Source organism: Microcaecilia unicolor, chromosome 5 (assembly GCF_901765095.1).
Source record: "Microcaecilia unicolor chromosome 5, aMicUni1.1, whole genome shotgun sequence".
NCBI classification, from domain to species: domain Eukaryota; kingdom Metazoa; phylum Chordata; class Amphibia; order Gymnophiona; family Siphonopidae; genus Microcaecilia; species Microcaecilia unicolor.
Window position 1 is genome coordinate 177515070 of NC_044035.1, and position 16382 is coordinate 177531451.

A 16382-nucleotide genomic window follows, 5' to 3' on the forward strand; every position below is an offset into this window, starting at 1 on the left:
CTTCTTGCAGAGAGAGAGGAAGTTGGGTGGAGTCTCTCTGCTGCCTTATCTGTGTGTGCTGAATGATCTTCTCTTGGAGCTTAAGTTCACTGTGGGGTCAGAGAGGAGGTGCTCTACAGCAGGTCAGTAAATGCAAAGGGAGACTGAACAGAGGGAAGCTCTCCAGCAAAATAGTTCAGCTGGACTTCACACTAGTGAAACAACTAGGTACTAAGCTTCATTCACAGCAGAGAAGTACTTTATTCAAATGTATAAGGAGTCGAAGTCGGTACATTTTTGCCGACTCCAACTCCGACTCAATGTACCCAAATTTGCTTCCGACTTCGACTCCACAGCCCTGACAAAACAGGCTGCAAACTTTTAGAAGCAGAACTGGATTCCAATAACAGAGCATGCCAGAAGAACCTCAGGTTACTAGGTATCCCTGAAGGACTTGAAGGGGTGCATCCTGTGGCATTTCTGGAAGATACCACCACAAGATATTGAAAATAAACTTTAAAATACCTTTTGAACTGGAACAGGCCCACAGAGTTCCCATTACTAGACCACCGACGATGAGGCCCTAGAGCAATTGTCGTTAGTTCTGCATTATCAACAAGTTGCAGACATTCTTACTAAAGTCAAGAATATGTCAGATACGACATGGTCTGGATCCAAAATGACTATATTGCCAGACTTTGCTAAAGAAACTGCAAAAAGAAAACAACTCCTGGTGCTGCCTCAGACTACAACTGAAACTAATAGGGGCACGATATGGACTCTTTTATCCTATCTTGAAAATTACGCTGAATAACTGTACTTACAATTTCGATGACCCAGATAAGGTTTGATGCTTCACTGAAGATACAAACACCAAAATGGCTGAAATTGTATATTCCTCCCTTTTTCTACATCTACTGCCTGCCTCTGGAGACCGAAAAGCATTAAAATGCTGTAATGTTCTGGACAGTACAGCTCTGTTCAAACTGTTTATGTAATCATTGATTTATTGACTTTTTAAAACATATAATTTTATGATTTTCTTTACTGAATGCTTGAATATATGTTAGTGTTCAAACTGTAATATTGTTTTCAAACACAATATATATGCAGGAGAAGACAGGCCCATATCTGGGCAATATCCGTTAGCTACCTGAGCCCACCATGGAGTTGCTGTTGTTCATGAGAATCCAGGTTGCATAGCAAATACAGGTACATAAATCATTTTGTAGAATAGACTACTTCCTTATTTCTAAATCTTTAGTCCAAAGCACAAAACATACATCTATTGAACCTATTACTATTTCAGATCATGCTAGCATAAAACTTGATATTTCTTTAGAAATACAAAATAAAAACCACAAACAATGGAGATTTAACAGCAACTTATTATTTCATGAGGATTTCACCAAACACATCCATATAGTCATCAGAGAATATTTTTCCTTCAATGAAAAGCTTCATCTTAGCTAGCATATTAAATGGGATGCTTTTAAAGCTACCATAGGAGACCACATAATTGGGTTTTCTAAAAAGGTTCACAAATTACAAACTCTGGAACTCACTATGAATCTGAGATCAAACAGCTAGAACAGGAACTTATTAATAAATGGTCAGATTCTACATATCAAAAAATCTTAAAGCTGAAGTATCAATATACCACCATACTTGGTAACAGAGCTAGAAATGAGGGTTTGTTTTTTTTGCAAAACGCTCAATACTATATATTAACAAACAAGGCTGGGAAAGTATTGGCAGCATATTTAAAAGGGAGAAAGAACAGGAATAGAATTACATCTATCAAAACTACAACTGGCCAACAGGTAACTTCTGACAGGGATATTGTCAAACAATTCATATCCTTTTATAACAAGTTATATGCCTTGGAAGCTGAACAGGATCCCAGAATCTTAAAGGTTCTAAGTTGTCAGCGAATGATAAAATAGCTCTGGATAAAGAAATTACAGCAATGGAAATTGAGAAGGCACTTAAATCACAAAAAGGGGCATAATCGAACGGGGCGCCCAAGTTTTCCTGAGGTCGTCCTCGCAGGACGAAGGGGTGGGGAAACCCGTATTATCGAAACAAGATGGGCGGCCATCTTTTGTTTCGATAATACGGTCGTGGGCGCCCGAATCTCAACATTTAGGTCGACCTTAGAGATGGTCATCCCTGATTTTCGGCGATAATGGAAACCGAGGACGCCCATCTCAGAAACAACCAAATCCAAGCCATTTGGTCGTGGGAAGAGCCAGCATTTGTAGTGCACTGGTCCCCCTGACATGCCAGGACACCAACCGGGCACCCTAGGGGGCACTGCAGTGGACTTCAGAAAAAGCTCCCAGATGCATAGCTCCCTTACCTGGTGTGATGAGCCCCCCAACCCCCCTTAAAACCCACTCCCCACAACTGTACACCACTACCATAGCCCTTAGGGATGAAGGGGGGCACCTAGATGTGGGTACAGTGGGTTTGTGGTGGGTTTTGGAGGGCTCACATTTACTTCCACAAGTATAACAGGTAGGGGGGATGGGCCTGGGTCTGCCTGCCTGAACTGCACTGCAGTACCCACTAAAACTGCTCCAGGGACCTGCATACTGCTGTCATTGAGCTGGGTATGATATTTGAGGCTGGCATAGAGGCTGGAAAAAATATTTTAAAAAATCTTTTTTAGGGTGGGAGGGGGTTAGTGACCACTGGGGTTGTAAGGGGAGGTCATCCCCAATTCCCTCCGGTGGTCATCTGGTCATTTAGGGCACACTTTTGTGGCTTGATCGTAAAAAAAAAAAAAAAAAGGACCAAGTAAAGTCGGCCAAGTGTTCGTCAGGGACGACAGTCAGGGACGACCTTCTTTTTTCCATTATTGGCCGAGGATGCCCATGTGTTAAGCACGCCCCAGTCCTGCATTCACTATGCTTCCGTCACACCCCCGTGAACTCTGGTCATCCCCGTGACGGAAAGCAGTTGAGGACACCCAAAATTGGCTTTCGATTATGCCGATTTGGGCGACCCTGGGAGGACGTCCATCTCCCGATTTGTGTCGAAAGATGGGCGCCCTTCTCTTTCGAAAATAAGCCTATAAGGGTTCCTTTTACAAAGGCATGCTAGCGTTTTTTTGTATGTGCTAAACATTAGAGATGCCCAAATATTTATGTGAGCATCTCTAGTGTTTAGCACGCACTAATCAGTGTGCACTAAAATCGCTAGGTTGCCTTTGTAAAAGACCCCCTAAGCAATGTTAAGGCTCCTGGTTGAGATAAGTCTGACAGTAGAATTCTATAAGGCCTTTCAGGATGAATTAACACCCAGGCTATTGGAGGTATACTCATCAGTAATAAATGAAGGAAAAATGAAGGGAACTTAAGCGGAGGCTATGATTGTACTCTCAAAGCCTGGCAGAGATCCACCAGAAGTATCTAATTATAGACCACTTTCCCTAATAAATGTGGATGCCAAAAATATATGCCAAAAATATTGCCTCATGATTAGCAGGTCAAATATCACAAATTGTATATATGGATCAAACAGGTTTTATCACTGCAAGACATTCTTCACTTAATACAAGACTTGTTCTTCATCTTACAAAACTTGCAAAAAATCTTGACTATCCAAACTTCTCCATGTCAGACGAACAGAAAGCTTTTGACAGAATGGAATGGACATATATGTTTGAATCTTTGAAATGGTTTGGATTTGGAGAGGGATATTATATGCATCTCCAACTGCCAAACTACATATCAATAATTTCCTTTCTGATCCTTTTAATTTATACAGGGGGACTAGACAAGGGTGTCCCCTGTCCCCCCTTATTTTTGATATTGCATTGGAGCCATTATTAATAGCCATAAGAACACACAAGAACACTGAAGTATTTCTTGGAAAGATAAAAGGTATAAATATGCTGATGACATCTTACTATATATAACAAATCCTGATGTAACCCTAAAATTCTTGTTATAAATGATAGATCAGTTTGGTGCTTTTTCTGGTTACAAAATTATCTGGTCAAAAATCGGAAATTGTGCCATTAAATATCCATAGTCAGAAAGCATTGGTCTCTAACATTCCCTTTAAATGGGTATCCAATGGTCTTAAATATTTAGGAATATACTTGTATGCAGTGCGTTTTTTCTAGCAAAAAAGGTGCTGGTACTTAAATGCTAGGCCACCCTTCAGGGGTGGGGTGATAACTGAGAGACCCACCCCACAATAGCCAGGCCCCCTACAACCAGTCACAGAATCTCTGACAAGGCAGAATTGGTGTGTAGAGCCTGAGCTCTTTCACTAAATTTGGGGTCCATGGGTCAATTTTAGCAGACAATGGAAAAGGTGCCAGTACTCAGTACCCCCAAGTACTCCCTCAAAAAAAGCCCTGCTTGTATGATACTATCCATGATACCATTCATAACAATTACTCAAAACTGTGGAAGAATTGTGCAGTCGTTGGTCCCCAAACTATCTCTCATGGTGGGGTAAAATAGCTATGAACAGAATGTCTATTGCCCCAGTAGTGTTCTACAATAGGAGTACAATTCCTAGTCTCTTCTAAAAACAGTTTTATAAGAAACTCGATATTTGTATAACACACTTTTTATGGACTTTTTATGGCAACGAAAACCATCTAGAATCTCCCTAGTTGCAGAAACCTAAAGTAAATGGGGCATTCGTATTGCGGCAAGGCATGTAATGGTGTATAACAAATAACTAATGGAACCTGCCTGGCCGCAAATGGAATGGGATTTGAATAGTCCCCTTAATATACAAAATATTATTGGAACTAAGACCCCCAAATATATTCGAGAACATGCCATTTTAAAATCCACTATGCTAGTTCTGATATGATAAGATGAGTTTTCTGTCCGTTTGTGAATTTTATTGTGTATGTTCTGCTTAGCTGTAGGTGGAATAGAAATTTTTAAATAAATAAATAGTATTAACACAGATTGATGTAACAGTGCTGTACCTATTGCTAATTCGCAATTTATATCACTATCAGGCTTATTTTCAAAAGAGAAGGGCGCCCATCTTTCGACACAAATTGGGAGATGGGCGTCCTCTCAGGGTCTCTCAAATCAGCATAATCGAAAGCCGATTTTGGGCGTCCCCAACTGCTTCCTGTCACGGGGACAACCAAAATTCCCGGGGGCATGTTGGAGGCATAGCGAAGGCAGGACTGGGGCATGCCTAACAGATGGGCATCCTTCAGCGATAATGGAAAAAAGAAGGTTGTCCCCTGACGAGCACTTGGCCAACTTTACTTGGTCCATTTTTTCTTACAACCAAGCCTCGAAAAGGTGCACGAACTGACCAGATGACCACCGGAGGGAATCAGGGATGACCTCCCCCGACTCCCCCAGTGGTGACTAACCCCCTTCCCACCCTGAAAAAACAACTTTAAAAACTTTTTTTGCCAGTCTGAAATGTCATACTCAGGTCCAACACAGCAGTATGCAGGTCCCTGGGAGGGGAGGTACGAGTGTGTCAGCAGAGGCATAGCGAAGGCGTGGATGTCCTTCTTTCAAACATTTTGGCTTCCCCTCCTTAGGAAGGAAATCGTGTGCACATGAGCTAACAGTGAGCAGCTCATTTGCATGTGATTTCCTTCATGCATGCCCATTCCTTTCCGAACTGCTAAGGGATCAGTAAAGGAAGGGCTTTTTCCGTTCAGTTAGTGCATCAGTTAGTCCACTGCAGTGCCCTCTAGGATGCCCGGTTGGTGTCCTGGCATGTCAGGGGGACCAATGCACTACAAATGCTGGCTCCTCCCACAACCAAATGAGTTGGATTTGGTCGTTTTTGAGATGGGCGTCCTCAGTTTCCATTATCGCCAAAAACCAGGGACAACCATCTCTAAGGTCGACCATCTCTAAGATTGACCTAAATGTTGAGATTTGGGCGTCCCCGACCGTATTATCGAAACGAAAGATGGACGCCCATCTTGTTTCTATAATATGTTTCCCCGCCCCTTCGCAGGGACGTCCTGCGAGGACACCCTGTTCGATTATGCCCTTCCACAGAATAGCGAATGCTACATACCTGTAGAAGGTATTCTCCGAGGACAGCAGGCTGATTGTTCTCACTGATGGTTGACGTCCTCGGCAGCCCCCTCCATCGGAAAGTTTACTAGCAAAGGCCTTTGCTAGTCCTCGCGCGCCCATGCGCACCGCGCATGCGCGGCCGTCTTCCCGCCCGAAACCGGCTCGAGCCGGCCAGTCCAGTATGTAGCAAGACAATACACTTCAAGGGAAGACTCAACTCCAAAGGGGAGGCGGACGGGTTTGTGAGAACAATCAGCCTGCTGTCCTCGGAGAATACCTTCTACAGGTATGTAGCATTCGCTTTCTCCGAGGACAAGCAGGCTGCTTGTTCTCACTGATGGGGTATCCCTAGCCCCCAGGCTCACTCAAAACAACAACCATGGTCAATTGGGCCTCGCAACAGCGAGGACATTAATGAGATTGACCTAAAAAATTTACCAACTAACTGAGAGTGCAGCCTGGAACAGAACAAACAGGGCCCTCGGGGGGTGGAGTTGGATCCTAAAGCCCAAACAGGTTCTGAAGAACTGACTGCCCGAACCGACTGTCGCGTCAGGTATCCTGCTGCAGGCAGTAATGAGATGTGAATGTGTGGACAGATGACCACGTCGCAGCTTTGCAAATTTCTTCAATAGAGGCTGACTTCAAGTGGGCTACCGACGCAGCCATGGCTCTAACATTATGAGCCGTGACATGACCCTCAAGAGCCAGCCCCGCCTGGGCGTAAGTGAAGGAAATGCAATCTGCTAGCCAATTGGATATGGTGCGTTTCCCTACAGCCACTCCCCTCCTATTGGGATCAAAAGAAACAAACAATTGGGCGGACTGTCTGTGGGGCTGTGTCCGCTCCAGGTAGAAGGCCAATGCTCTCTTGCAGTCCAATGTGTGCAGCTGACATTCAGCAGGGCAGGAATGAGGACGGGGAAAGAATGTTGGCAAGACAATTGACTGGTTCAGATGGAACTCCGACACTACCTTTGGCAAGAACTTAGGGTGAGTGCGAAGGACTACTCTGTTATGATGAAATTTGGTGTAAGGGGCCTGGGCTACCAGGGCCTGAAGCTCACTGACTCTACGAGCTGAAGTAACTGCCACCAAGAAAATGACCTTCCAGGTCAAGTACTTCAGATGGCAGGAATTCAGTGGCTCAAAAGGAGGTTTCATCAGCTGGGTGAGAACGACATTGAGATCCCATGACACTGTAGGAGGCTTGACAGGGGGCTTTGACAAAAGCAAACCTCTCATGAAGCGAACAACTAAAGGCTGTCCTGAGATCGGCTTACCTTCCACACGGTAATGGTATGCACTGATTGCGCTAAGGTGAACTCTTACAGAGTTGGTCTTGAGACCAGACTCAGACAAGTGCAGAAGGTATTCAAGCAGGGTCTGTGTAGGACAAGAGCGAGGATCTAGGGCCTTGCTGTCACACCAGACGGCAAACCTCCTCCAATGGAAGAAGTAACTTCTCTTAGTGGAATCTTTCCTGGAAGCAAGCAAGATGCGGGAGACACCCTCTGACAGACCCAAAGAGGCAAAGTCTACGCCCTCAACATCCAGGCCGTAAGAGCCAGCGACTGGAGGTTGGGATGCAGAAGCGCCCCTTCGTCCTGTGTGATGAGGGTCGGAAAACACTCCAATTTCCACGGTTCTTCGGAGGACAACTCCAGAAGAAGAGGGAACCAGATCTGACGCGGCCAAAAAGGAGCAATCAGAATCATGGTGCCTCGGTCTTGCTTGAGTTTCAACAAAGTCTTCCCCACCAGAGGTATGGGAGGATAAGCATACAGCAGACCCTCCCCCCAGTCCAGGAGGAAGGCATCCGATGCCAGTCTGCCGTGGGCCTGAAGCCTGGAACAGAACTGAGGGACTTTGTGGTTCACTCGAGATGCGAAGAGATCTACCAAGGGGGTGCCCCACACCTGGAAGATCTGTCGTACCACACGGGAATTGAGCGACCACTCGTGAGGTTGCATAATCCTGCTCAACCTGTCGGCCAGACTGTTGTTTACGCCTGCCAGATATGTGGCTTGGAGCACCATGCCGTGACGGCGAGCCCAGAGCCACATGCTGACGGCTTCCTGACACAGGGGGCGAGATCCGGTGCCCCCCTGCTTGTTGACATAATACATGGCAACCTGGTTGTCTGTCTGAATTTGGATAATTTGGTGGGACAGCCGATCTCTGAAAGCCTTCAGAGCGTTCCAGATCGCTCGTAACTCCAGAAGATTGATCTGCAGATCGCGTTCCTGGAGGGACCAGCTTCCTTGGGTGTGAAGCCCATCGACATGAGCTCCCCATCCCAGGAGGGACGCATCCGTGGTCAGCACTTTTTGTGGCTGAGGAAATTAGAAGGGACGTCCCAGAGTCAAATTGGAGCAAATCGTCCACCAATACAGGGATTTGAGAAAACTCGTGGACAGGTGGATCACGTCCTCTAGACCCCCAGCGGCCTGATACCACTGGGAGGCTAGGGTCCATTGAGCAGATCTCATGTGAAGGCGGGCCATGGGAGTCACATGAACTGTGGAGGCCATGTGGCCCAGCAATCTCAACATCTGCCGAGCTGTGATCTGCTGGGACGCTCGCACCCGCGAGACGAGAGACAACAAGTTGTTGGCTCTCGTCTCTGGAAGATAGGCGCGAGCCATCCGAGAATCCAGCAGAGCTCCTATGAATTCGAGTCTCTGCACTGGGAGAAGGTGGGACTTTGGATAATTTATCACAAACCCCAGTAGCTCCAGTAGGCGAATAGTCATCTGCATGGACTGCAGGGCTCCTGCCTCGGATGTGTTCTTCACCAGCCAATCGTTGAGATATGGGAACACGTGCACCCCCAGCCTGCGAAGTGCCGCTGCTACCACAGCTAGGCACTTTGTGAACACCCTGGGCGCAGAGGCGAGCCCAAAGGGTAGCACACAGTACTGGAAGTGGCGTGTGCCCAACTGAAATCGCAGATACTGTCTGTGAGCTGGCAGTATCGGGATGTGTGTGTAGGCATCCTTCAAGTCCAGAGAGCATAGCCAGTCGTTTTGCTGAATCATGGGGAGAAGGGTGCCCAGGGAAAGCATCCTGAACTTTTCTTTTACGAGATATTTGTTCAGGGCCCTTAGGTCTAGGATGGGACGCATCCCCCCTGTTTTCTTTTCCACAAGGAAGTACCTGGAATAGAATCCCAGCCCTTCTTGCCCGGATGGCACGGGCTCGACCGCATGGGCGCTGAGAAGGGCGGAGAGTTCCTCTGCAAGTACCTGCTTGTGCTGGAAGCTGTAAGACTGAGCTCCCGGTGGGCAATTTGGAGGTTTTGAGGCCAAATTGAGGGTGTATCCTTGCCGGACTATTTGCAGAACCCACTGATCGGAGGTTATGAGAGGCCACCTTTGGTGAAAAGCTTTCAACCTCCCCCCGACCGGCAGGTCGCCCGGCACTGACACTTGGATGTCGGCTATGCTCTGCTGGAGCCAGTCAAAAGCTCGCCCCTTGCTTTTGCTGGGGAGCCGCGGGGCCTTGCTGAGGCGCACGCTGCTGACGAGAGCGAGCGCGCTGGGGCTTAGCCTGGGCCGCAGGCTGTCGGGAAGGAGGATTGTACCTACGCTTACCAGAAGCATAAGGACCAGTCTTCCTTCCCCCGAAAAATCTTCTACCTGTAGAGGTAGAGGCTGAAGGCAGCCGGCGGGAGAACTTGTCGAATGCGGTGTCCCGCTGGTGGAGAGACTCTACCACCTGCTCGACTTTTTCTCCAAAAATGTTGTCCGCACGGCAAGGCGAGTCCGCAATCCGCTGCTGGAGTCTATTCTCCAGGTCGGCGGCACGCAGCCATGAGAGCCTGCGCATCACCACACCTTGAGCAGCGGCCCTGGACGCAAAATCAAAAGTGTCATAAACTCCTCTGGCCAGGAATTTTCTGCACGCCTTCAGCTGCCTGACCACCTCCTGAAAAGGCTTGGCTTGCTCAGGGGGAAGAGCATCAACCAAGCCCGCCAACTGCCGCACATTGTTCCGCATGTGTATGCTCGTGTAGAGCTGGTAAGACTGGATCTTGGCCACGAGCATAGAAGAATGGTAGGCCTTCCTCCCAAAGGAGTCTAAGGTTCTAGGGTCTTTGCCCGGGGGCGCCGAAGCATGCTCCCTAGAACTCTTAGCCTTCTTCAGGGCCAAATCCACAACTCCAGAGTCATGAGGCAACTGAGTGCGCATCAGCTCTGGGTCCCCATGGATCCGGTACTGGGACTCGATCTTCTTGGGAATGTGGGGATTACTTAATGGCTTGGTCCAGTTCGCAAGCAATGTCTTTTTCAGGACATGGTGCAAGGGAACAGTGGACGCTTCCTTAGGTGGAGAAGGATAGTCCAGGAGCTCAAACATTTCAGCCCTGGGCTCGTCCTCCACAACCACCGGGAAGGGGATGGCCGTAGACATCTCCCGGACAAAGGAAGCAAAAGACAGACTCTCGGGAGGAGAAAGCTGTCTCTCAGGAGAGGGAGTGGGATCAGAAGGAAGACCCTCAGACTCCTCGTCAGAGAAATATCTGGGATCTTCCTCTTCCTCCCACGAGGCCTCACCCTCGGTGTCAGACACAAGTTCACGAACCTGTGTCTGCAACCTCGCCCTGCTCGACTCGGTGGAACCCCGTCCACGGTGGGGGCGTCGAGAGGTAGACTCCCTCGCCCGCATCGGCGAAGCTCCCTCCGCCGACGTAGTCGGGGAGCCTTCCTGGGAGGTGGCCGCGGCCGGCACCGCACGCGGTACCGACGTCGGGGACCTCAACCTGGGCGATGGGCCAGCCGGCGCCACGCTCGACGGTACCGGAGGCGCAAGCACCGCCGGTACCGGAGGGGTAGGGCGCAACAGCTCTCCCAGAATCTCTGGGAGAACGGCCCGGAGGCTCTCGTTTAGAGTGGCTGCAGAAAAAGGCTGAGAGGTCGATGCAGGCGTCGACGTCAGAACCTGTTCCGGGCGAGGAGGCTGTTCCGGGCTGTCCAGAGTGGAGCGCATCGACACCTCCTGAACAGAGGGTGAGCGGTCCTCTCGGTGCCGATGCCTGCTGGGTGCCGAATCCCTCGGCGACCCAGAGCTCTCGGTGCCGACACGGGGAGGAGACCGGTGTCGATGCTTCTTCGACTTCTTCCGAAGCATGTCACCGGAGCTCCCCGGCACCGACGAGGAGGACGTAGAATCCATCCGTCGCTTCCTCGGGGCCGAGACCGAAGAGGGTCGATCCCGGGGGGGCTGTACCGCAGGAGCCCTCAGGGTAGGAGGAGACCCACCCGAAGGCTCACCGCCACCAGCAGGGGAATGGACAGCCCTCACCTGCACTCCTGACGATGCACCTCCGTCCGACGACATCAGCAGACGAAGTCTCGGTACCACCGACGTCGATGCAGTCGCCCGATGCCTCGGCGCCGATGCAGAGGTCCGATGCCTCGATGCAGTCGATGGAGCGGCAGCCAAGGAAGATGGTCCGGACGCTGACGACGTCGATGCACTCGATGCCTCCGGTGCCGATGTCGACGAAGAGCCCGAGAACAAAACGTTCCACTGGGCTAATCTCGCTACCTGAGTCTGCCTTTGTAACAGGGAACACAGACTGCAGTTCTGAGGGCGGTGCTGGGCCCCTAGACACTGAAGACACGCAGAGTGCCTATCAGTGAGCGAGATTACCCGGGCGCACTGGGTGCACTTCTTGAAGCCGCTGGAAGGCTTCGATGTCATGGGCGGAAAAATCACGCCAGCGAAATCAAAAGCTGAAATGGCGAAAATTGAAGCACCAAAATTTAGAGGGAGAAAAATCTCGACCGAGGCCAAAAGAGGCCTACCCCGACGACGAAAGAAAACTTACGGGGCAAAAACTGAGAAATTACGGGAAGGGCAGAAAACCTGAAAGGGTCTTTCGGAACACTTCCGGAGCGCTTCCCGAACTTTTTGTTAGAAAAACAAGGAAAAACACGTCGAAAAGGACGCGCGAGGTCGACTCTCTGGGGCACAAACGGCGTAACACGACCGTACCGAGCGCGGACGAAAGAAGACTGGCCGGCTTGAGCCGGTTTCGGGCGGGAAGACGGCCGCGCATGCGCGGTGCGCATGGGCGCGCGAGGACTAGCAAAGGCCTTTGCTAGTAAACTTTCCGATGGAGGGGGCTGCCGAGGACGTCAACCATCAGTGAGAACAAGCAGCCTGCTTGTCCTCGGAGAAAATCCTGTTATAAGGATAATAATTCCTGTATATGTTGGTCTGACTGGATAACTAAAGGAATAACCTGCTGTTAGGATGTTATGCATGAAAAGAGATTGCAAACATTTTCTACATTACATGGAAACTACAGTCTACCTTTTTCTTCTTGTTACAAATGGATACAGTTAAGATATGTTTTAAAATTAGGGCTGTCCATCAATTAAAAGGTTTAATCATATGACCGAAATTTTTTAATCGAATGTTTAAATCGCATTATACAAATGTAAGAATTGAAATAAATTTAGCATGTAACCTGTCACATAGTAACCTGTGGAACTTTGTAAGTCTATGTGCTTTGAAAATCATCCCCATAGTTTATCCTTTTTTTTAATTGATCCTAAGCATTCAACCAATAACTTTGATTCCTTCTCCTCCCATGCCTTCCCTATCTTAGCACTATCTCTTCCCTTCCCTCCATCCATGATTTCCATTTTTCCTTCTCTTTTTTCTCCCCTATCTTCTATGGGCACCATCTCCCTTCTTTGATTCTTCCATCCCCTATTTCTGTCTCTCCCCACCTCAAGTTCCCCATCTTTCTTTCTCTCTCTCCTTTTTTTTCTCCTGGCACCTCTTCTTACTTCTGTGGCACATCTCTCTCTCTAGCACCCCCTTACCCTGCATCTTTTTCTCCTGCCAAGGCCCCCTCCTCCCTTACATCTCTGACTCTACTCCTGTTTCTCCCACCGCCCCTCCGCATTACATCTCTGGTTCTTCTCCTCTTTCTCCAGCCGTCTTCTCTTCCTTCCCCGAATCTCTCGCTCTTCTCTTTCTGCTGCCGCCGCCGCTGCCACCCCTCCCCCCATTGCTCTCTCTTTAACTCTTTCTCCCGCCGTTGCCCCCCTCCTCCCTTGCATCTCTGGCTCTTCTTTCAGCAGCTGCCACCTGCCCACCCCCCCCCCCCCCAATCAAGAAATAAGCTAATCTCAATGCTTTAATTTCAAAAATCATCATACATTAATGATAGAAATACAAGATACTTAGCTTAAATATTGTCTCATGACGTCTATTTATAATGCACTCTCCCAGATCAGATTTGTCCATCCCCTCTTAAAATCAAAGTCACCAAAATCTGAGTTTGGCTTATGTCTTGATTGCACATATCCCAGGGGGTTTGGAACATTTTTTGGTATCAACGGGGATTTATATGATGTTTGTGATAGAATATTGATTATGTTATAATAAAGTGTATCTATATAGTTTTTGTTATATGCATATATTATTTTGTAGATATATATTTTGGATGACATTTTCAACAATTTTATATAGGAGATCCCATCACCCTGTATTGTGATTCTTACCACGAGGAGAACACAAAAAACATCTAAATCCACATATTAAATGACAGAAATATTAGAAGTTAGGCAGGCCAGAAGGTTGGAAGGTACTGCTGTGATGGAAAATTGCACTTGGATGACAAGGGTTGAACCAGTTGTTTCTGATACCATGCAGGTTCCCTTTTCAACTCTGCAAACAGTCACCTTTGTCATGGGGTCATTTTTTTCTTTCCAACCCAACAGAAGTTGGAAAGACTAGTACAAAAATGGTGAAAATCTCTGCCTGAGGGTCCATCTATCTGGGGGACAAAACTCTCTGAAAATTGAACAGACTGGGATTAGATTTTGCATGTGGGAATAACAGATTTTAAAAACCCCACTGTACTCAAAAATGGCCCAAATCAGAATGGGGGTTCCAGAGAAATAAGCTGCCCATAAAATGTATAGGAAAAGGAGTTGTGGTTGTGAAACACAGGAGTTAGGGAATTACACTTTTCAAAAAACTGTCTCTCCCTGTCCCCCTACACTCTCAACCTTGCAAAATGCCCTACCTCAAAAAAACTACCAGCCCCCACACAAACTGCTCCATCATACCAAACAGTCACCCCAAGAAGCTATCGCCTGTCTGCTTGTGTTATACTAACATTAATCGCAACTGGATGTATTGTGTTAAATGTCACTGCTATTTATATCTCAGATTCTTTTTGCTAGTGTAATATACATTTTGTTGTATCACTTTTCTTATATTTTGTGTATGCAATTAATCAAAATGTCTGTTATGTAAATAAAATTTTATTTAAAAAGGAGTACCTCTGCCCTGACTCTGTGTGACCCTGGAAAGTTTCTGTGGCCTCAAGAAGTCACTAAGGGATCCTTTCACCAAAATGTATTTAGCACTTAATGCTGAAATTGCAAGCGTTAACTGCTACCACAAAGATATGGTAAATGCTTGTGCACCATTTTTACAATTAGCAAGCTCTAATTTGCACATTAACGACATTTTGTATTGGGGAGGTAACTAGGTGGGGCAAGGAGTGGAGGAGTGGCCAAGTGGTTAGAGTACCGGTCTTGCAATCCATAGGTGGCCAGTTCAAATCCCACTGCTGCTCCTTGTGATCTTCGGCAAGTCACTTAACCCTCCATTGCCTCAGGTACAAACTTAGATTGTGAGCCCTCCTGGGACAGAGAAATATCCTAAGTACCTGAATGTAACTCACCTTGAGCTACTACTGAAAAAGGTGTGAGCAAAATATAAATAAATAAATAATAAATAAATGGTTAGAGAATGGCCGTGAAGAGTATATTGCAGTTAGTGTGTGGCAACTACCACACACTGACAAAGTTTGCAGTTAGCACAGGTCCTCCTAGCACTTCCTAAATAGGCAGCCTACAAAAGAAATGCTGGACATGCTTCCTAATAGGTGCTGTGTTACATTTGTCCTTATTAATATACACTTAAGCACATTAATTTCTTGTGTTAAGGTGCGGAAACCGCAAAATGTAATGCACTTTAGGGGGTCATGGATTTGATATACCGCCTTTCTGTGGGTACAATCAAAGCCATTTACATATACTATAGGCAGGTACTTTCTATCTCTAGTGGGCTCACAATGGGTTAAGTGACTTGCCCAAAGTCACAACCGCTAACTTATTGTGTCTCCAGGACCCAGTTGAAAGCAATGCATTTGATAAATGAGTTCTCTCACTCAAAGGATTAAATAATTATTTAAAATTGTTATTATACTGATAAAGCTACAGAGGAGTCAGGCTGGGGCCTAAAGAAATGCACAGCTGTTCCATTCAAGTGTTACTCAGAGCTTTGATTGTACAAACCAGGTTTTAATAGGGTAAGAGGTAAAGGGTCATAGATTTGATATACTGCTTTTCTGTAGTACAACTAAAACAGTTTACATTTATAAGACTGCTATACCTTCACAGCTCATGCCTAGAGCACATACTTCCCTTTGGAAGCTCACAGGACTGAGAATCCAGGTCCTTCTCTCCTCACATCCCAGACAGAGTTGCTTGGAATTAGGACACCTGGGTTCCTGACAGGGTTCTCCCTCAGCTACCAAGTACCTTGCACAAACAGGTTTAGTCCCTCTTGCTGATCAGTTTAGGCCTTATATGTGGTCCAAGGGCCCCTCACAAGCTTTTATCCCCCTTAAAGGGTAAAGAATCATGAATTTGACATACTACCTTTCTGTAGTACAATTAAAGTTGTTTACATCTATGATACATGCTGCTACTTTATCTATCCCTAATGGGCTCACAATCTAGGTTTTGTACCTGGGGTAATGAGGGGTTAAGTGACTTGCCTACAGTCACTGGATCTGCAGTGGGAATTGAACCCAGTTCTTCGGGATCACAAGTTCATTGCACTCACCAATAGGCTATTCCTCCACTCCTTGCATGGGCATGCTTGCTGAACACTTAAAAAAACAAAAAACCACTTTGCCCATTAATTTGCATGGAGTTTTGCTTCATATCAGTCAAGCATATCATGTGATATATCTTCACAGTAATAGGGAAAATAACCTGTTTCCCCCTGGAAATATGACAAGAGAATTAAGGAGAACATTTAATGAGAGGAATGAGAACATTGATGGATGTGTTATTGTTAATATGTTTATTCAATTTATGGCTGTACACTGCTTTATTACTACGCACCAAGCGGTATATTAAATGAATAAAGAGAATGAAATAGTTTGGGGATCTGGCACTCACCTTGTGGGTCATGGTTAGCAGCAGGCTATCCAGGTTACACACTGGGGCCTCAGCTGCAGCACTGGGGTCCTCCACAGGGAGACAGGTGAAGGCTCGGCCACAGTCATCAAAGGGAAAATCACGGCCCTAAAGGAAT

General features: G+C 47.0%; 1 protein-coding gene across 1 annotated transcript in view; it reads right to left on the reverse strand.

Annotated features, from left to right (window-relative positions):
- FCSK (fucose kinase) overlaps positions 1 to 16382 on the reverse strand; it is a 394768-nt gene that overhangs the window by 292651 nt on the left and 85735 nt on the right. Inside the window, 1 exon segment of the mRNA XM_030203610.1 lies at positions 16247 to 16372. Coding sequence (XP_030059470.1) covers positions 16247 to 16372 — 126 coding nt within the window.